The following is a 22,358-nucleotide window of genomic DNA, read 5'->3' as shown; positions in this document are numbered from 1 at the left end:
GCCTGATGCGGGGCTCGATCCCACAAACCGTGAGAACCTGAGCCAAAGTCGGACGCTTAACCGACTGAGCCACCCAGGCGCCCCGAGAGCTGCTTTCCTAATGCAGAGTGTCCCAAACCGCTCTGATGATGAGAAATACCAAAGGGACCTGTTAGAAATACAAACCCTCAGGCTGCATTCTAGAGGCACCAATCCTAATCTCGGAGGAAGGGGTCAGAGGAGTTGGGAAGTCAGAGAGCCAGGGGAACCCCAAGGCCCTGGCTGGTGCCCGTTAGATGCTTATCAGTGACAGGTTTCTCTGCTCCTCCGGGCTCTTCCTCCAGAAGGGTTTCTTCATTTGCTAACTGCTATGGAAGGGTGTGTTGGGAGAGTCTCCTAGTATCTGCCCAGTCGAGCTAGTGAATGATGTGGCCTTGCTCTGCAGGGCTTGGGGAGAACAATACCCATGGTTTGTTTTTCAAAATCACCTAAGTAAATTAGAATGATCCTTTGAATCCCAAACACAGGCAAAAGCTCAGATCCCTGAGAGAGACAGAACAGAGCCAGAAGAAAGAGCATGACTTTCTTCCTTCAGTGAATATGTGGGGCTTCTGAGTCTTTTCTTTCCCTGATAACAAGGGGTGTCAGTTAGCTTTCGCTACGTAACATAATACCCCACAATGTGGTGGCATTAAACAACTATTTATTGAGTTCACCGCCTTTTTTGGACCAGCGGTTTGTGTTTTGCTGCTGGGCTCAGCTGGGCTCATTCAGGAGTCTACAGTCAGTGGCTGGTTAGGTGGCCTTGCTTCTGGGAGTTGGTGGCTGTTGGCTAGGGCACCAGGGGCCACTGAACCATTGTTCATCATCATCCAACAGGGTAGCCTGGGCTTCCCGCCTCACAGGCCTTCAGACAGGTTGCGTCTATGCAATTGTAGTGCGTGAAGCCAGAGTTTGGAAACATCAATTCACATCCCGTAGGGCACCAAGCTCAAAGCCGTGATAGCAACTCCAGAATTACTGAGTTTTTGCCAAACCAACGCAATGTGCCTTCTGATATACCGCACTCAGAGGAACACAACTTCAATTCAGGGCTATTCCTGCCAAAAAGGCATAGCTTGACTCTAATCATGAAGAAACATTAGCCAAACTCAAACTGAGAAACAGTCTACAAAATGCCTTTAAAAATGTCTCAGAGGAGCAAGGCAAAGCAACTGTTCTAGATTAAAATAGGCTAAAAAGACTTGACGACAAAATGCAAAATATAATTTGTGAGCCTGGGCCGTATCCTGGACCAGAAGGAAATAGCTGTAATTGATAACATCTGAATATGGATTAGGAATTAGATAATCGTTTAGTAACTGTACTGCAATTGTGTAAGAGAATATCCCTGTTCTGGAAATGTGTACCAAGGTTTTAGGGATGAAGAGACATCATATCTATAGCATACTCTCAAGTGGTTCAGGAAAGAATTACAGATACAGATATACATACATATATAGATATATATACACAAACATACATATGTTTGTCTCTGTATAAATAGATATCTATATCATGTATCTATTTATCTATCTAGAGAGGGGGAAATGATAAAGCAAATGGGTGAAATGAAAACACCTTGGTAAATCCAGATAAATGGGTTTTTCGGGTTTTGTTTTTTTAAATGTTTATTTCGAGAGAGAGCAAGTGAGAGCAGGGGAGGGACAGAGACAGAGAGAGGAAGAGAGAATCCCAAGCAGGCTCTGTGCTTTCAGCACCGAGCACAACGCGGGTCTCGATCTCACCAGCCATAAGATCGTGACCTGAGCCCAAGTGAAGAGTCGCACGTGGATGCTTAACCGACTGAGCCATCCGTGCCGTGCCCCCCTGGATAAACAGCTTTGTGGAAATCCTGATTCTTAAAATTTTTCTGGAACGTTAAACTATGTAAAAATAAAAAATTTCCAACAACAAAAAAATGGTCTACGAAGTTCTCCAAAAACAACAACAACAACAACAGGAAAAACAAAAAACACTCTGAATCATGGGAACCGACACGGGAAGCCAATTCGTGATGGCTGTCAGCCTATGTGAAGGATGATGTCATTTTAGTAGAGGGAGCACTGTGTCTGGCTCATTAGTGCTCCAGAGTCCTGCCTCCCAGAACACTTTGCCTGAGCCTGGCCTGGCCTCCCCTCACCTCCAGGTCGAGAGGGATAGCCTCATGTGGGGAAGACTGGAGTCTTGGCCCTACAGGCCTGATTTATGAGGAGGCTTCGGGTGGGCCATGAAGGGGACTGAGGAATGCATGCTGAGGGGGTGTTAGGGATGGAGGGCTGCTCTCTCTTGAATATTCTAGAAAAGGAGGATGGATTCTGCCAGAGTCACTCAGAGAGAGCGCCGTCCCTGTTCAGAGCCTCCTTTCATCCTTTTGAGCCTTGAAACCGCTCCCCTGCAGCCCTCGCCCTACTCAGTGGAGCCGTTACTTTTCCTCAGTGGAGCCTTTGTTGACAGCGCAGTCAACAAGGGAAACCTGTGTGCTGAAGGTGTAACGCCTTAGCGGAAGCCGAGGGGAACGGGCGTCCTTGCGGCTCCCATGGTGGTGGAGGTGAGGTGTGGTTCAGCATAGGCACCAGGGCAGTATCCCCTCCTGAGGTTGCCTTTTCCCTGACGATGCTTCACGGCACTTAACTCTGTGCTCCCACTTCTCTTTGGCAAGATGGGAACAACGAAGCGTGTTCACTCCGAAAATGGCAGACGTGGGCCTCATAAAGAGCTCAGAAGGAAAACAGAGCCTGTGGAATATCCTGGCAGCTTCCTTCCTGGGTTTCTTTTTTGAAATAAAGCTCATCATGAATGTAGACTTTTCTTATTTGCCTTCCAGTATTTTTGTTTCACTGACAGTGAGTTTCCAGCCCTCTGGTGATCTCACTTAAACTAATAAGTGAAGTTATTTTTAACCAGCTGGATGCCAATGGCATAAGCGGCCTCCGCGCGGGTTCTCTGGCTTTGCTTCTCTTGGCGGCTCGTCTGTGGGGTCGAGGGCCTGACGTCTGCAGGCGTCACGTCTCTTCTCGCCCCCTCCCTGGTGCACCCCCAAGGCTCCATGAAAGGTATGCCTCCGTCTCCCCCCTGGCCGGGCTGCTCCTCCCTACCAGCCGCCTTACCTGCTCAGCACTGCACACTGCTTCCTCTGCATCCTGGACAATTGCCAGTGTTTCCCCTGAAAACAGAGAAGGGGTTCTTCCCTTCCTTTATGTCATCGAGGAGGGAGCTGGATGCTCACCTCTTTAAGAGCAGTAAGGACTTTTTGGGGCGCCTGGGTGGCGCAGTCGGTTAAGCGTCCGACTTCAGCCAGGTCACGATCTTGCGGTCCGTGAGTTCGAGCCCCGCGTCAGGCTCTGGGCTGATGGCTCGGAGCCTGGAGCCTGTTTCCGATTCTGTGTCTCCCTCTCTCTCCGCCCCTCCCCCGTTCATGCTCTGTCTCTCTCTGTCCCAAAAATAAAAAAAATAAAAAAATAAAAAAAAAAAAAAGTTGAAAAAAAAAGAGCAGTAAGGACTTTTTGAGAGTAGACGGTTCTCTCGTTTTGTTAACATGATTTATTGTCAAATTGGCTTCCATACAACACCCGGTGCTCATCCCAACGGGTGCCCTCCTCAGTGCCCATCACCCACTTTCCCCTCTCCCCCCACCCCCTGCAACCATCAGATTGTTCTCCGTATTCAAGAGTCTCTTGTGGTTTGCCTCCCTCCCTGTCTGTAACTATTTTTCCCCCTTCCCCTCCCCCATGGTCTTCTGTTAAGTTTCTCAACATCCACATATGAGTGCAGACATATGATATCTGTCCTTCTCTGACTGACTTCACTCAGCATAATACCCTCCAGTTCCACCCACGTTGCTGCAAATGGCCAGATTTCATTCTTTCTCTTTGCCAAGTAGTATTCTATTGTATATATAAACCACATCGTCTTTATCCATTCGTCAACTGATGGACATTTAGGCCCTTTCCATAATTTGGCTATTGTTGAAAGTGCTGCTATAAACATTGGGGTGCAAGTGCCCCTATGCATCAGCACTCCTGTACCCCTTGGGTAAATTCCTAGCAGTGCTATTGCTGGGTCCTAGGGTAGTTTGTGGGTTCGAGCCCCACATCGGGCTCTGTGCTGACAGCTCAGAGCCTAGATCCTGCTTCGAGTTCTGTGTCTCCCTCTCTCTCTGCCCCTCTCCTGCTCACACTCTGTCTCTGTCTCAAAAATAAACTTTGAAAAAATTAAAAAAAGAAAATGAAAATCATTCACGACAAGTCTGCCTTGAGAGAAGTACTTCATCGTCAGACAAATCTTTTTACCCTGCATTTTTATTTAGTTCACCAATTTGGGATTCTATGGACCATATATAGGTTTGCATTCTGTCTTTTTCACTCCGTAATGTACATCTTCCCATGACAGTGAATATGCTCCAAAGGATGATTTTTTAATGGCTATTACAACAGCCTATTATGAATGTACCCTAAATTAGACGTCCTCCTGTTCTCAGACATTTCAGTAGTTGTGTGGTTTTTGTTGTAATAAATAATACCATGATTGAGCATCCTCCTACATATATCCCTCTGCCTGTCTTTAATTATTTCAGGCTCCTTTTATAACCACGATTTCTCGGGAACTGTGTCAGAAATTGCACTAAGACCTTGTCTACTGCGTGCTGCGTTAGGGTCAGCCTCCTGGCAGAGACAATCCCCACCCCTCCACCCCCAACCAAGAGCCTGTTGTTAGTATTTACCAGCACACCACTGGTCAGCTGGAATCAGCAAGCAAACAGAGAGGAATTCTGGTACAAGTGAAAGGTGTCAACATTTCAAAAGAGAGGGCATTACTTTGAGGAGTCAGAGCAAATGAAACTGTTTAGAAAATAATTCATACACTCATTGAACGGCTATCTTTAGCTGCCATCCTCTCTCTCTCCTCCCCTTCATGGCCCTAAAATTCCTCTATATTCACCGTCTCTATGATCTCACCTCCCATCGTTTCTTCATCCCTCTGTCCACTGCTTTCTGGCTTCTGTCCTATCATGTGAGTGCAAGCGCTCTCACCGAGGCTACTGGAGGCTTCCCTGTGGACGACTGTGGTGCATTTTGCTTGCTATTTCCGCAGCCTTAAGTACTTGGTCATGCCTTCATCCTTGAAACACGTTTTCCTTTGACTTCCTTTCGGTTTCCTGTGTATCTGCCTGGCTGCAGCGGTGTGACCTGTATGAACTCTTCATTCTCTGCTCACCTCCTGGGACTCTCACCTGGGCCCTCATCTCCCCTAACTCCGCAGTGGCTTCAATTTTCATCCAGATACTCATTTGGGGTCTCCCTAAGCCTAGGGGTCTCCACTAAGCCTCAGATTCCACACACGCAGCTACTTACAGATGCTTCTTTTAGCACCTCGAACGCCACCAGTCCTGCCCTGTGCTCATGTCCTTTAACCTCCTTACCCTCTCCCTTGCCCCATCCTCTCCTTTACTCCCACAACTTTTCTGTTATAAGTTCCCCAAAACCTCCCTTCTCAGTATCTCCCAGATTCACCTGGCTCTTGCCATCTGCACGTCACATCAGCCCCTGTCCTTCTCCCCTGGACGTCTCAAATGGCCTCCTCACTGCTCCTTCAGTTTTCACATTGCTTCCTCAATCCGTTCTCTACCCTGCAACTGTGCTCCTTCTAAAGTGCCACGGGGATTGTGTTCTCTCCTGCTCTGAACTCTTTAACTGTCCCCCTTTCCCCACTGGACAAATTCCAGACTTCCTACCCGGCTTACGACGGCCTGCCCTAAACTCACACCTGCCTCCGTTGTATTTTAGCCTTCCGTCTCACTCACATATTTCCGTTCCTCAAATAATGAGAAGGGGTCAGATATCAAAATACATTTTAAAGCTATAGTAAGCAAAATCATTTGGCACTGTAGAGGGCACAGGAGATAAATCCTCGAAAGCAGAAGGCTGGAAGTACCCAGACAGACCCAATGTGCTTAAGTGTTAGTATATAGTGGGAGTATATCAGTACATAGTGGATGGTGAGACTTCAGATCAGTGGGAGACGGATGGGTGGAGCATTTGATAGTTAGTGCTAAGTGATTGGTTAAGAATTTGGGAAGGTGAGACAATGCATTGTTGTACTGATGTAAGGCAATCTCTTATAGGTTGATAAGGTAAAGACCGAAATACAGAAATACTTTTAAGAAATACAGTTGGTCAATAAATATTCAACTCTTTTTACCAATTTAAACATATGCATGTTTGTATAAGAAATCACTTTTTTGGTTCATGAAATTGTCCAAGTTTATGAAAATGATAGTCTCCAGGGTGCTGAGGACAAACAGGCAAGATTATACACCACTGAGGGGTGTAGATTCTTAAAACACTCATATTCAACTTGGCATAACCTGTCAGAAGCTTTAAAAATATGTATGCCCTTTCAAAAAATTCATATACCATTTCATCCATCAATTCTGCTTTGAACATTTTATTCTAAGGAATGAGCTTGGATAAGTACAAAAGTATGTTACAAAGATATTAATTACTTAGTAGGGAAAATTGGAAACAAAGTTAATGTTTAACAGTAGGGGAGTCCACTCTGATAAATCCATTACAAATGGATTAATATATAGTGATTTACAAGTAAATTCCAATGATTCAATTATCTGTTGATAGGGAAAATACCACAATATAATGTTAAATTAATAAGCTACAGAACAAAACAGTTATATCATAGTGTGGCAAGATACTGTGTGTGTGCAAAACTGAAAACAAAACCCATGTTAACAATGGTTATCATTGGTGAAATTCAAAGAGAATTTTAATTTTTCCTGTGGCATTTTTTCCCTGTGATTTTTTTCAGGTTTTCTGGCTTGTATAAGAAATACCCATATGGATAATTTTTAAATTTTTTATCATGAAAACTTTCAAACAAACAAAAACAGGAAGAATAGTATCACCAATCCCCATGTGCCCATCACCCAGCTTCAGTAGGCAATATTTTGCCAACTTGATTTCATCTATTTTCTCCAGTGCTTTTTTCCCATCGAGATATTTTAATTTTTTTTAATGTTTTTATTTATCTTTGAGACAGAGAGAGACAGAGCGTGAGCAGGGGAGGGGCAGAGAGAGAGGGAGACACAGAATCCGAAGCGGGCTCCAGGCTCCGAGCCATCAGCACAGAGCCCGACGCGGGGCTCGAACTCACGGACCGCGAGATCATGACCTGAGCCGAAGTCGGACGCTCAACCGACTGAGCCACCCAGGCGCCCCCCATTGAGATATTTTAAAACAAATGCCAGACATGATATCATTTCATTCTAGAACTTTTGAAAATTATTTTTAGGAGGGGAAACTCCGGAACTGGTATCTTATAGATTCCATGTGACAGTAATTGATTTAAATTTATTGATTGACACAGGATTTAACTGCGTATGAGCTTCCCCACACCTTGCAAATACTGCAATACTTCCAGGGTAGAAAGTCTGCAAATTGGGAACCACTCCCCTAAAAGGCACAGATCCTGGTCAAATGCAGTTTCCCTTGGGAGAGGTTGTGAGTAATTTTCACCCATTTATACCTCATGCTGAATAAATTACAGACTTTCTGGACGGGAGGTATTTTTTAAATTGACTTATTTCATGGAGGTATGATTTATATCAGCAAAATGCACAGATCTTAAGTTTGATGAGTTTTGACAAATGTATACACCTGTGTAACCAACACCCAGTTGTGATACAGAACATTTCCTTTACCCCAGAAAGTTCCCTGGAGCCCTTTTCCAAAACTCCTCTGCCTGTCCTCATCCCAGCAGAGCCAAGGCAATCTCTGTTCTGATTCCCATCGCCATATATTAGTTTAGCCCGTTTTGGGGGGTAGGTTTTTATCTAGAGCAGTAGTTCTCCAAGAACGGTCCCTGGACCAAATAGTACTAACATCACCTGGGAACCTGTTACAAATGCAAATTCTTGGGCCCTAACCATGACCTTCTGCCGAGTTAGAAACTCAGAGTAGTGTGTGTGTATGTGTGCATGAGAGAGAGAGAGAGAGAGAGAGAGAGAGAGAGAGTGTGTGTGTGTGTGCGCACTACCAGCCTTCATGTGATTCTGGTCATGTTCAAGTTTGAAGAGCTTGGGGACTAAGAACAAAATTGGACAGAATGGGGAGGGCAGCGCTGGTTGTGTATGGGGTGAGTAGGGTGGGACGGAACAGGGTAGGTTAGCCCAGAAGACAGCTGCCTCACATAGCTTAGAAACACCGAAAGGAAGGAGGAAAGGCTGAGCATTTGTATCAGAATTTCTACATTTTGGTTTTGCAAAGTAATAATGAGGGTCTGTAGGCTTCAAGTTTCGCAAAAGAGAAGCATCAAGTTTTATATGAGTTCTAAACCTGTGGAAACTGGTTTTCACAAGCTGTGATTGGCAAATGAGTCGTTTATTTTATAATACGATTTTATAGACAAGATCTTCTATAAAATCTCTTTTCTTGGAAGGGAAACTAATAGAAATTGCTCTTTATGTTGCAATTGCTGAAATCCAGCTTGAGGGTCTGAGAAATCCACCAACCGCAGTCCCTACCTGCGGAATAATGGAGAAGTAGAAATAAAGGCTGCCCAAATGGAAGTTTCCCTGAAGAGAATAGGACCCAGGTATATAGCCAGCTGCTTCCCCGAGCTCCCTCGGGAGGTTCAAGATGGGAAGGTTAATGAAAAGAAATGGTTCAAGTTGTGCCTGGACGTGGGTGGTGCTTTTGACATGTGCTTGGTTGTGTTGGCACACAGAACTGTTGTCCTGGAGTTTCTGAAATTACACCACCAAGAAGCCGTGCGTTTCCTGTCTTGAGCGTTTGCGGGAAATTCAGAAATACACGGCGTGTGTATGCAGACCCTCAGCAGCACGATTGCGGTTTTCCCGAGCCAGATTCCAGTCTGTGCCGTTCTGCAAATTAAGTCCGAGGGAGAAGGTCCCATGAATCTGGCAGGCTGCGAATGTGGCCTGCAGCACCCCTTTGTCGACTCTCGGAACAGTGACTCTGCCCCTGGATCTTCCTTCCAGGGAGCTGGTGTCGTGTCCCACAGATAGCACCATGTGAGACAGATGGGATTTACCGGCCCTTTGATCGTGAGTGTTGCACCAAGAGCCTCCGGTTTCCAGGACTAGATCCTGGGAAGAGGAGAGAAAGTTGGCACGTCCAGCACGAGCCCTGGCCAGCCGAGGAGGCTGGAGAGAGCGAGGGAGGCTGTAGCCCCTGAGGTGCTAGCTGGAATCCGGGCCAGCCTGCTTGACTGAGGCTTGGTCCATTCTTCCCAGGATGCCCTGCTCAGGCCGAGTGAACCCAGAGAACTCAGACTGAGTGGACGCTTCTCTGCTCGGCTGGGGGGACCCCCGGATTTGTGGCAAGTTTCAGATGGCCGCCTGTTGTACCTGCCCCACCCGTGAAGCAAACACTTGAGCTCCTGGGCTTCACAGTCAAGGCAGTTGGGGTTAAAATGCAGTACTCTGGGCCAGCTTCCCGAAGTACAACCACACCATTTTTCATTCAAAACCTCCTGTGTGAAAGAACATGCATAGCAACGACTCTCTTTGAGAAAGTGCTACCAGAATTACAAGCTGACAGGCTAATCAGGGTGGCTTCAGGCACAAGTCCTATTTTCTGTTTTCATCTTTTTTTTCTTTTTTTTTTAGCATGTCTTCTTTTAAGCAATATGCCTCTTAGGTAATTTGACGGAAAGGCTTTCCTTTCCAACATAAAACTAGAAGAGGAAATTCAAATTAAAAATTATTTCCTTTCTTTGAAAACGAAAAACAAGCATCACCACATCCCTTTGACGCAGCAATTCCGCTTCTAGAAGTTTATCCTAATAAAATATGTGCCGAAATGAGCTGGTCATTCTGTAGCATTGTTTTTGAAAACTTGAGGGGCGCCTGGGTGGCTCAGTAGGTTAAGCGTCCAACTCTTGGTTTCGGCTCAGGTCATGATCTCATGGTTTGTGGGTCTGAGCCCCAGGTTGGGCTCCACACTGACAGTGCAGAACCTGCTTGGGATTCTCTTCATCTCTCTCTTTCCCTGCCTTGCTTCTCTCTAAATAAATAAATAAATAAATAAATAAACTTAAAATTTTTTTGAAAACACTGAAAAGTTGGAATCAAAATGTCTGTAATGATTAAATAATTTGCTATGGTATAGCCTTTCAAAAGATTGGGGTAATTTAAAGTGCTAATGTGGAAGGAGCTCTAAAACGTTAGGGAAAAAATAGGCTTCTAGTTTACAGCCCTGCACGTAAGGAAAGAAGTTGAACCAATAATTAGTAACCTCACCAAACAGAGAGCACCAGACCCAGATGAGTTTGCAGAAGATTCTACCAAACATTTAAGGAAGAAATACCAATTACTAAGACAACCTCTTCCAGAAGTTAGAAGCAGAGCGAATGCTTCCTAACAGATTCTATGAGATCAGCATTACCCTAATACCAAAATGAGACAGAGTCATGACAAGAAGGTAAATCCACAGACCAATAGCTAATGAACATAAATGCAAAAATCCTCCACAAAACATAGGCAATTTGAATCTAACAACGTATAAGAAAGAATTATACACCATAACCAAGTGGGATTTATTCCAGGTATGCAAGACTGGTGCAACATTCAAAAATCAATTAATATAACCCATGACATCAATGAGCTAAAGAAGAAAACGCACATGATCGTATTGATAGATGCAGAAAAGCATTTGACAAAATCAATACCCTTTCGAGATAGGATTTAGCAAACTAGGAACAGAGGAGAACTTCTTCAACTGTATAAAGAACATCTATGAAAACCCTACAGATAACCTCGTACTTAATGGTGGGAAATTTGAAGCCGGAAATCTTAGTGGGAACACGAAGTTATTTTGTGTACTTTGAAGGCAATTTATTGTGTCTGCCCCTACATGAGAGGACCGGGTAGGTGAGGGGCTTCGGATCGCACCAGGAGTGGCCCTGCCCACCTCGAGGGTGGAGTCTGACCCGTGTCTCAAGCCCCAGCTCTGTAACCATTAACCTCTTCCTTCAGCTAAGAGTGTCATTCCACACAGTCAGACTCCGTGTTGGGATCTGCCCCACAGACCTGTGAACCCAAGGGCCTCACATGAGCCGGACCCCAGGGCTCCCACTGATGCGGAGGCAGGAAAGCTCGGATCCTCCTTTTCTCACCTTCAGGGCTCCGTCGCTGGCTGACATCTTGGGTTTTTCATAAGCAATTTGCAAGTTTTAATACAAACCAGCCTACATTCATGGCTAACAGGCTCATTTCCAGTAAAAAAAAAAATATATATATATATGTATATATATATATATATATATATATATATGCACCAGTAAAAACATTCTGAGAGGACATTTAGAACAAGGGTTTAAAAGGAAACCTGGGCCTCATTCCCCAAAAGTGGCTCTCGGGACCAGCCTGAGGGCAAAGCCCTGGAAGAGGTTCCAGGGAATGGGGGAGGGGGGGCTCTTCTTCATCTTTAGAGCCAAGCGTGGGGCTCCCCCACAGAGGGACCCGAATGTAAACTGTGGACTTCCAGTGAAAGTGGCATGACAGTGTGGGTTCAGAGTTTGTAACAAATGTGCCCCCCGTGGTGTCGGACGTGGATAATAGGGGACGCTGTGCCTGTACGGGCTCGGGGGACACATAGGAACCCTCTGTACTTTCCACTGTACTTTGCTGTAAACCTAAAACTGCTCCAAAAAACAGCTATCGGTAATACATATGATAGAAACTTGGGTTAAAACCACACACAAAACTATACCTAGCTGTGTCTACAGACACGTGTACATATATTGGTATATCTGTGCTTTTTGCATACACCAAGCTGGTGACGGTGTCGCCATCAGAGGCTGGGGGAAGGGAGGGGCACCTTCTGCTGAACCGTCTGGTCCGTAGCCTTTTAGCTTTTCGACCAAGAGTATCTATCTGTTGGCTTTCGTCAGTAAGACGGAAAGGAGCTTTGCTGCTAGACCTTCGCCTCTGGGTCTTCCTTGGGAGGAGACATTCGTGGGTAATGTTGCCTGGCAATTTCAAGATACAAAGTCGTAGCACTTTGTAGCACATTTATTCACTCAACAGGTTTTTTTAAGTTTTTTTAATTTTGAGAGAGAGAGCGCGCGCGCATGTGAGAGAGAGTGAGCGCACATGCGAACGCAAGAGTGGGGGGAGCCGGAGAGGGGCAGAGAGAGAGAGAGAGGGAGAGAGAGAACCCCAAGCTGGCTCCACACTGTCCGCACAGGGCCCCACGTGGGGCTCGAACCCCTGAACTGTGAGCTCGTGACCTGAGCTGAAGCCACGAGCCAGACGCTTACCCGACCGAGCCACCCAGGCGCCCCCAAGCAGGTGTTTTGTCTTTAGTGCCCCATTGGTGCCAGGCATCCGGCCAGGCTCTGGGGGCGCCAGGGTGAAGGCGAAGTGGGCCCTGTGACCCCAGTTCAGGGTGCAGGCAGCACCCGGGAGGGGGAGAGCTGTTTGTTCGTTCAGGTTTGTTTTCTCCCGGTAGTTGGGGAAGGCTGACCGCTGCCTCCTTTTCTTCAGACAAGCCGTGTGGAGACCCGCCCTCGTTCCCACACACCATCCTGCAGGGCCGCACGGGCTTGGAGACCGGGGATGAGCTGCTGTACGTGTGCGCCCCGGGCCCCGCCACCGGCCGCCGCGGATCGGCCTTCACCTTGCTGTGTAACAGCTGCGGGGAGTGGTACGGCCTGGTGCAGGCCTGCGGGAAAGGTAAGCCCCCCCCCGCCCCCATCCCCGGGCTGGGCCCCCTCCGGGTGCCCACACACCGTGAGCGGGGCCTCGCCCCTTCTGCTGGCAGCTTGGGGTGGCCTCTTCTCCACAAAGGTACCTTTGAAAGAGGCTTTCAGACCTCCCCACCCCCCCGCCGAGTTCTGGACCTGCCCACGTCTGCACTTGACCTTAGGTTAACTTTCTAACTTATTTCCCTGGAAATCTGATCAACATGCCGAACCAAGTAACAGTGCTTGTGGTAAAGAGGAGCCCTGATTGTAACCCGGGCCGGGGGTCGGGCATGAACGCAGGACGCAAGCTGGGCTTCCCCGAGTGTGGGGGGTCTCGCGACTGGGCTTAACCTTTGTGGGGACCTTGAGGGCTTCCCTAAGGGTTGTGACAGGAGCCCGGGGCTCATTCACCGGGGCGGGTCCACGGCCTCACATGCAAGCCCTGCTTCTTTGCCCCTGAGCCGTCCTGGGGCTGTCGTGGGGGTGGAGGGTGACGCCGGGAGGATATTCCAAGACAGCTGTGTGGTCTGGCCCCACCGACGACAGCTGCCCGCCGCTGTCCTGCCACCTCGTTCTGTTCCCGGGGCTGCAGCCTGAGGCAGATATTTAGTTGAGACTAACGATTCCGGGTGGACATCAGACACCAGAAACCTGATCTGATTCCCCCAGGTGTCCCCACTCCATTATCATCATAAACCTGAGGGTCTCAGGCTTCTGCACCCACCCCCCACCACCCTGGGGGATTCTCCCTGTAGCAGAAATCACTGTCCCCAGCCACAGCCTGGCCTCCCTCCTCGTGACCTGGGCATATGGCTTCTTGCCGGACTCTGAATTGTTCCCTGGCCTCAGGAGGCTCCTCTCACCCCAAGGCTCCTTTGGGGGCCACTTCCTGACCACCCCTCCCCGCCCCCCCCCCCCGCGACATCTGGGTACCAAGCGGAGGTTGGCTCCACAGAGGGGAATGAGTCCAGAAGCACAATGGTAACGCATTTATTGGGCAGTCTGTCCCTAGAACGTCCCACAGATCCCACGGGGGAACCACAAGGAGACTAGGGTGATGTCCTGTCTATGAGATGCATCCGTGCCGTGGCCCGAGCTGTGGTTAGTTGTCTGTGCTGCTGTCTGCGAAGGGTGAACACAGCAGCACTGTCCCTGCGGTCTGCCGGCGGACCTTTGGCTTGTCATTTGCAAGCTGTACTGCTACGATTGTTCTCATCCGGGTCGTCTGGGTCACATGCGAGCGTCTCCCTGCTGGTTCCTAGGAGTGGAATTGCCTTCCGGGGGTTAGCGTGTGTTCGGTGTCGGTGGATGCTGCTGCAGAATTTTCTAGAGTATTCTGACCAGTTCACTCTCTGGACTAGCTATGTCTAAGAGCCCTCATTGTTCAGCCTCCTCACCAACCTTCAGGACTGTGACATTTTTACCTTTGCCAACCTAGGGACTGCTCTGCGGTCACTTGCTTGTAGTATTTATTTCTCTGGTTGAGCACTTACCACATGTTCAGCAGGCATTAGCATTTCCTCTGTAAAATGCCTATCCGAGCCTTTCTGCCCATTTTTCTAATTGATTCAAATTATTTACCTCATGTAGGATTTCTCTCTTACATAAAACTGTCTTGTAAGTTTTTTTTTTAATGTTTATTTATTCTTGAGAGAGAGAGTGTGAGTGGGGAAGGGTCAGAGAGAGAGGGAGACACAGAATCGGAAGCAGGCTCCAGGCCCCGAGCTGTCGGCACAGAGCCCGACGTGGGGCTCGAACCCACGAATGGCGGGATCGTGACCCGAGCTGAAGTCGGACGCTCAACTGACAGACTGAGCCACCCAGGTGCCCCACATAAAGCTTTCTTAAGTGTGTTGCAAACATTTTCTCTCATTCCGTGGCTTATCTTTTTCCTCTTGGAGTATCTTGTAACGAATGAGATTGTTTAAAATTCCCTATTTCACTACTTCTCAAACTCTCTGTGCACCATTGAAAATTCTTTTCTAGTATTGGCAGACTGATGCTTTAGCACAAAGTATAGTGAAAGCCAAGTAATATAAAGCTAACCTAAAGCCCCAAATACAATACTGGTTTGTTTTTTTTATATATAAATAGACATAAAATCCCCCTTCCAAATTGTTATGACAGCTTCTAAAAACGTGCTCTCCAGGTATCTACTCGCCTTGTTGCAGACTAGTAACAAGAAATTGCAGACTAGTAACAAAAAGCCCTGTGGGGGTGATCTTTCAGCCCTTGACTCATCCTGGCGACTTCGCTGTTGTTGGGTGGCAGGCGGGAGCCTCCCTGCCGGTTCTGATCTTTCACCTGCTGGAGGAAACCAGGCCTGAGGCCCCGGCTTCCTGTTTGTAGACTGCGGCACCCCAGAGTAGAGCCCACCCCCCGAGACTGTTCCCGGAGCGGAGCGGGCTTGGTTTCTGGTGAGGCTCCGGCCTTGGAGCCTGACCCGCTCGGGAGCCACGCCCACCCGCCCCCGGGCTGGGCTGTTTACCGGGCTCCAGTGGAGTGAGAACTAAATGCAGGTTTTGTGTGTGTGCTGCCGTGTTTATTTTCGCACAGCAAGGCAGACTTGTTAGAGCTTTCAGCTGTGGGGCGGGAATTCTGGTTTCTATCCCTGGCTGAGTATACAGACTCTTACAGTATTCGTTGCCCTGTAGATTTAACGTTCAAACTAGCCGTGTCATTATAAGGGGCGTGTGTGCGTGCGTGTGTGTATGTGTGTGTGTGTGTGTGTGTGTGTGTGATGAGACTATCCTCACCAGGGATTCCACTCCCTTTGGCACATGGAGGTTTATAGTGAACGTCCATCTTTTGGCGAGAGAACTGCTTCCAGTTGGGGAAAAGTCGTCTTGGGAGAGGGGCCGCTCGGGGGCTGGACCCCGCTGGGTTTGGAAAACGGCTCTGCCTGCTGTGGGCTGAGGGGCCACTTCACATCCCTTCGCTTGGCCCGGCCCAGGTGCTCTGTGTGTGCACTTGAGCCAGCCTGTCCCAGCACTAAAGGGAACTCCACGAACCCGGTGCCTCAAGGGAGTCCCAAGCAGCAGATGATGCGGTGGAAGGGGAAGCTGGAAACCAGGTGAAATTTTGGAGGCCGTGTGTGTTTCCAGACGGCAGAAGCGCTCAGCGATGCGAGAGGCTGCAGAGAGCAAGTAAATGAAAGCTGAAGCGGGTGCCTTAGCTTCGCAGCACAAGGAGGCTCGGCTGCCCTCGTGGTCTCAGTGTGAACGTGGGGAGCGCGACGCTCCTGGGCCGTGTTGCCGCGAGCACAGGAGTGAGGCGGGGTGAGGAAGAGGTGGGGGCAGACGAGTCATCCTAAAAGCTCTCCTGCTGCCTGCTCGCCACCAGAACGAGGCAGAGACACAGGGCAGGGCCGGGGGAGGATCGGGGGGACCAGAGAGACTGTGAGGGTTTATTTTGTTTGCGTGCTCACTTTGTCATTTTAAGGCGGGAGAAACTTCAGTCTGTGTAAATGAGGCTGGAAAAGCTCGGAAGAGAAGGGGAGACTGAACTGTTTTCTTGACTTCCCCGAGTCTTAAATCGCTCATAGGAAAACACGGACACCCGCATGGGCTTCCTGCCGCTGCACCACTTAGAGCAGGACCTGCGAGATGAATGGAATCTCACGGAATGTTCTTTCCCCTTCACCTTCATGCTGATCCAAGAGAGCACTCAGGCCCCCTCACTTACGGGATCTGAGGGGCTTTGCGCATGACTCTGGCTCCCTGCCCGCTTCCTTGTATGTTATTGACTCTAGCCCCTATTCCACCGAGTAACCAGAGGCATCCTGGGACTTACAGCTGTCCGTTCCTTGTGAGAAGCTAGTCTTTGCCAGCAGGTGTCTCGGGTTCTGGAGAGCGGAGGTCGCACTTAAAACAGCCTGGGGCTCTGACGAGTTTGCTGTCTGACATTCTGGAGGCTCAGGAGGTCAAGGCTAGTGGGAGGGCTATTCCATTCACAGCTGGCCTTGTACAGACACCTGAAAACTGGCGGGATGTCTTGGGTCACATTGTCTACACATAGAGCCTGTGCAGATGCGTGTGATTTATCAACGGAGGAAAGTGGGCAGGGAGGCAGGAGACGTGAGGGGTGGATCGATGTGACCCCGGCAGCCCTCTCCCTTTGCCTGACCTCACGAACTGTGCCACAGGGTCGGTCCCACTGGAAGCGAGGAGGCCAGCTCCGAGTTCCTCTGTATCCATCCGGCATTGGCTGCTGGGCTGGGTGACGTGCTGTGTGGGGGGCACCGAGGCCGGTTCTCGTTCCACCGAGGGCAGTTGTCCAGAGAAGGGCCTGTCTGTGAACCATTAGCTGCCAGCGCTCACAGCAGCCGGGGGATGGGTGCACCGGCCTGGGAAAGGGGACGTGGTTGGGGACATCAACAGCCCCCACGACTGCAGTGGAGAACGTAGCTGTTTATTAAGCCATCAGTTCTGGAGAGCAGCAGTGGTTTTGGTTTTGCTTGAAATCCGTTAACAGGGTGGGGACTGGCTGGAAAAGCTTGTGTCACCATGAGCAAGGATGAACCCACAGGGGCATGTACACCCGGGCGGGGGTGCAGGACGTGCCTCGCTCGCCTGCTGCCTGGGTTGTGCGTTCACTGCAGGTAAGATCGAGCCTCAGTGGCGGCAGTGAGGTCTCTCGCTTAAGCATCGTGACTTTGTCCTTGACCGTGAACTTACATGGGCGAGGGCTGACTTAACTGCTGCCTTTCCTTCTGTGAGCCAGTGTCTCTCTAGCTTCGGTTCCTAGAGGCCAGGTCTGGATCTGGCCATTCAGCTTCCCGTTCTCCTGTCCAAAGCCACACATCTTCTTGGTTCCTGTTCCCAGCTGGGCAGCAGGAAATACCTGTCATACCTCTCTGATGTCCTCAGTGTCTAACCGGCCGTGGCCCTAATTACTGAGAAATCCTGAGGCTTTGGCCCCTGAGTGTGTATGCAGCAGGCTTCCACGCTGGGGTTGCTTTTCCTTGGGCGTCTTCTGATGCCTAGTCCACAGTCACCTTCAAGGCTGTGTTTTGTCTCTGGTCTTCTGTATTCTGAAAACCGTCGGGCCTCCCAGCCCCCCAAGAGGCCACCCCCGGCCACACGAGCCCAGTGATGGTGCCCACACAGTCTCACTTGTGTCTTTCCCTTGGCATGCTGCCCCTCCCCTACTCGCTGTCCTGGCCTCACATTGCCTTCAACACCTCCGTTCTCTCCTGACTTTAGCACGCAGGGGTCCTGTGGCCTCCACCCTGGGCTCCAGGCCAGGCCGTTTATCCCATCTTTGTGGTCGGGGTGGGAGAGGACAGCTACTGCAAAGTAGCATAGGGCAGATGACCCGGAAGTGAAAGACTTGGAGGCTCTCCCTCTGTCAGTTGCCCCTTGTTGGCCCTTTGAAACTTGCCCGGACAACAGGCATCACCAAGTGTTAAGACAGGCTCAGAAAATCCTTTAAGACTTTCCACTCTTAGGGGCGCCTGGGTGGCTCAGTCGGTTGAGCGTCTGATGTCGGCTCAGGTCATGATCTCACGGCTTGTAGGTTCGAGCCCCACGTCGGGCTCTGCGCTGACAGCTCAGAGCCTGGAGCCTGCTTCGGATTCTATGTCTCCCTCTCTCTCTGCTCCTTCCCTGTTCACGCTCTGTCTCTCCCTCTCTCTCAAAAATAAATAAACATTAAAAAAAATTGAAAAAAAAAAAAAAAAAAAAAAAAAGACTTTCCACCCCAAGCTCCTTGGGATATGTTTACGCTTTGTGGTCTGGAATATCAGGAAAGTGAGTGACACCCATTTTGACCTCACCCCACCCGCCCCACCTCCTCTGAGTCCAACAACAAATAGCTTCTCTCCTTCCCTTCCCTGGCCGGCCACAGCTGTGGAAACAAGACATTCCCCACGTAGCACTCATAAAACCCAACGCTCGCTCTGGGCCGTCTCTGTCTTTTTTGTCTTTTTTGTTTTTGCTCCTTTTTTCCCAGCAACTCGGTTGAGGTCCAACTGGCATCCAATAAACTGTGCCCACCCGAGCTACGAAAGCCTCTGACTTGTCACAGGTTTCTACACCCATGGCACCACGACCACCCACGACAGCGAACGTTTCCGTGAGAGGAGTCTTACACATCTTATGTCACTGAATCCGCAGAAATCTGAGGGTAGGAGTGGTTAGCACCAATTAACAGATGGGAAAACTGAGGCACGCAAAAGGTCAGCGACTCTTCTGTGTCATGCGGCCAGAAAGCAGCAGAGCCAGGATGTGAAAGCAGGCAGGTCTCCTTCCAACACCTGTCTGGTCTTTGGGCTTCCTCCATAGGCCTCTGAAGCTCAGGGAGCGAGAGACACAGGGTGGCACCGGGCCCTGCACACTGGCTCTTCTCCCGCCATGTTCCTTGGCTCTTTTATCGCCTTTCGAAAGCCTTCCTTTTGTTTTCTTAGACTAACTCCAGTTTCTGTTTGTCTCCGTTTTTTGGATTTCACTTCCTTCCTAGAATAAAGCAGGAGTCTGCCACTGAATTTAGAATTTCCTTGTCAATATTGCCATATTTGTTCAGAAGTTCATTGGACCAGTGGTTATTTCTGGCTTGTCTGGTTGTCTTTTTCGGAATTACTATTTTTAACGACCGTGTAGCCAAGACGAGAGAAAAAAAGAAGGAATGTGTGGGCTTCTGGAAGTGCAACGACTTGAAAAGAGGTGGAGAGCAGCAGGCCCGGGGGCAGCCTCCGGGTTCTGGGCCGTGACCCCGTGCACTTCGGGGTAGATGCAGGCGGGACATGAGCAAGCCTTCTCCTTCTACTCCTGGGTTCTCTGGGTCTTCCAGTTTCCTAAAGCAACAGTGAAACGTAAACACCCGGGGAATGATCTGGCTTTTTCCGGTGAAGTTTACATTTTCTGGACTTTCTGGTCCACTCAGGGGACCCCAGGTTGTATTAGCACAGGTTTGAGGGGGAGCGTGGGAGAGGGGAGAGGGCAAGGAGGATGGCTGCATCCTTGATGATTGAGGAGAGTGTAGACACAGGAAAGCAGGGGGGACGTGAGCGAACGAGCCGCTCAACAGGCACGGCACTGGACTTTCCCAGCTTAAAGGCAGAACCTAATTTTTGGTTGAAATGCAATGAATAACAAACTTTACTCTTACTCATGAGGAGAAAAGCAGGCTTGGGATACTTTCCCAGGGGTAGCCTCTTGGTAAACGGTCACTTCACTTGAGGTTCGGGAGAACTGTGACGTGGTGAAAACGTGTTTCTGAGCCGGGACCTTGACCTGAGAACCTAGGGAGACAGGGAGCACTTGGTTCAAGGCCCCAGGCTGCTGCCCAGGGATGCTCTAGGCTCAGGGGCTCTGGAAGCGGACCCTTCACACACACACACTGCTCACACTGACCATAAGGGCCCAGGCCAGGGGAGGCCCGCTCACGGCCACAGTGGACTGGCCTTTCCCAAACCCTCAGCTCTACCATTACACATTAGGCCACTGTTGCCTGCAGGACGAGGGGTGGGGGAAGAAAACACGACTCATGTACTGCCCACACTCCGGGTGCCTTTTGACTTCATGGCATATTTAAGCTCGTGGGGTGGGTTATACGGGAGAGGGAATTTAGCAGCCGTCGATCGTGCCCAGTACTGGAACTAAGAGGTCCTTTACTATTCTTTGCTGCCATCACGAATCAGATAATGCCATTCGATGGACTTCTGGGCTGAATCGAGCTTCATCAAAAGGGTTTCTACCGCTCACGAATTCACCTCTTAACCCACTCATTTGTTTATTCAACAAATGTTTATGGAGTGCAAGCACCACGCTGTGTGCAGGGTACGCAAAGGCAAAGTTCCTTGTTCTCAGAGGCCCCAGGCCGGGAGGGGCCGGCCGGACCTACTGTGCAGTGAGACCAGGGAGGTGTGCCCAGTGCACAGATCGAGACTGCTCGCATAGTTTCCATGCGTAACCGTGATTCCCAAATGAGACCGTTTGGGGTTTAAGTCTCAAGCACCAGCAAGGTATGCATTGGAGCTACCCAGCGTCCATAAGGATGAGAAGTGTCTCCGAGATATCCTTAGTCAATCCCCATTCATAAATACCTCTCACTTTGCCAACGAGAGCCCATTTCTAATACGTATCGTGGTCGTTACGAGGCCACTAATTTTACCAGTGGCCATTTCAGATATTCAGGACACTAATTAGCATTGCCGTGGCTTTGGGCAAGGCACAGATAATAGACGTACTTGCAGTAGGCACACATCTAGAGGGCGAGTGTCCCGATGAGAATGCTAATTGTCCGCCCCTGGACTGTGAATTCTTTTTCTTTTTTCTTTTTCTTTTTTTTAATGTTCCTATTTATTTTTGAGACAGAGAGAGACGGAGCATGAGCAGGGGAGGGGCGGAGAGAGGGGGAGACACAGAATCCGAAGCGGGCTCCAGGCTCCGAGCTGTCAGCACAGAGCCCGACGCGGGGCTCGAGCTCACGGAGTGTGAGATCGTGACCTGAGCTGAAGTCGGACGCTCAACTGACTGAGCCACCCAGGTGGCCCTGGACTGTGAATTCTTAATTGGAATGTCAGCAGCAGCTGGTTTACAGCTTAATGTAAGTGACACATGCATAAGGTCACACAGTATTTGCTTGAAATCTCTTCAAAGTACAAACATCCTAAGAAGAATGAATGCCTACTGTAGTTGTACATTAACGATGTGTAACATTGTTGAATTGCTCCCAACGTCACCTTCCAGTCATTGCCTTCCTAAGACTTCCATGACCAGGAACTATGTTTTCCCTGTTTAAACTTTATTTCTGTGGAAGCATAAAGGATGCCCTCTTGTGTATGGCTTCTTTTGTCCAACATGTGTCTGGGAGGCACATCTGTGTTGTTCGATGAAGCTACAGTTCGTTCTTTTTCTTTGTTGTGGAATATTCCATTCTACTGTAGATGAACGTTTTTGTTGTCTCAGGTGTGAGAACTCCGGGAGCCCCAGATCCTCACCAATAGTTGGTATTGTCCGTCTTCTTAATTGTTAGCATTCCGATGTGTAGGTCGTACTGTCACTTAATTTTAATTCCCCCTATTGTTAATGGTGTTGAGCGCCTTATCATATGTTTATTGGCCATTTGAATATCTCATTTCTGAAGTGCCTATCCATTTCTGTCACTCATTTTTCTACTGGGTTGTCCATTTATTTCATATTGATGTGTAGGAGTTCTCTATAGGATTCTAGATACCCGAACTTTCAAGGTATATTATATATGTTGCAAATGTCTTCTACTAGGTAAGTTGGCTTTTCACTTTCTTCATAGTGTCTTTGATGAATAGAATTTTAATGTAGGGTACATTATTAATCCTTTCCTTTAAAAAAAACTGTGGTGGAGGGACGCCTGGGTGGCTCAGTTAGTTAAGTGTCTGACTTCGGCTCAGGTTATGATCTCACAGTTTATGAGTTCAAGCCCCTTGTCAGGCTCCATGCTGACACCTCAGAACCTGGAGGCTGCTTCGGATTCTGTGTCTCCCTCTCTCTCTGCCCCGGCCCTGCTTGTGCTCTCTCTGTCTCTCAAAAATAAATAAATAAACATTTTTTAAAATGATAAAAAATAGAAAAATTATGGTGGGAAACACAGAACACAAAATTCACCATCTTAGCCATAAATATATTCACATCGTTGTC

The 22,358-nt window shown here is 48.9% G+C and overlaps 1 protein-coding gene across 1 annotated transcript in view; it reads left to right on the top strand.

Moving 5' to 3' along the window:
- Window positions 1-22,358, top strand: part of SUSD5 (sushi domain containing 5) — a 49,335-nt gene that overhangs the window by 15,338 nt on the left and 11,639 nt on the right. Inside the window, exon 4 of the mRNA XM_042956951.1 lies at window positions 12,542-12,730. Coding sequence (XP_042812885.1) covers window positions 12,542-12,730 — 189 coding nt within the window. The remainder of the gene's footprint in view (window positions 1-12,541; window positions 12,731-22,358) is intronic.

Source organism: Panthera tigris, chromosome C2, assembly GCF_018350195.1.
Source record: "Panthera tigris isolate Pti1 chromosome C2, P.tigris_Pti1_mat1.1, whole genome shotgun sequence".
Taxonomy (NCBI): Eukaryota; Metazoa; Chordata; class Mammalia; order Carnivora; family Felidae; genus Panthera; species Panthera tigris.
This window is presented reverse-complemented; position numbering and strand designations above follow the sequence as displayed.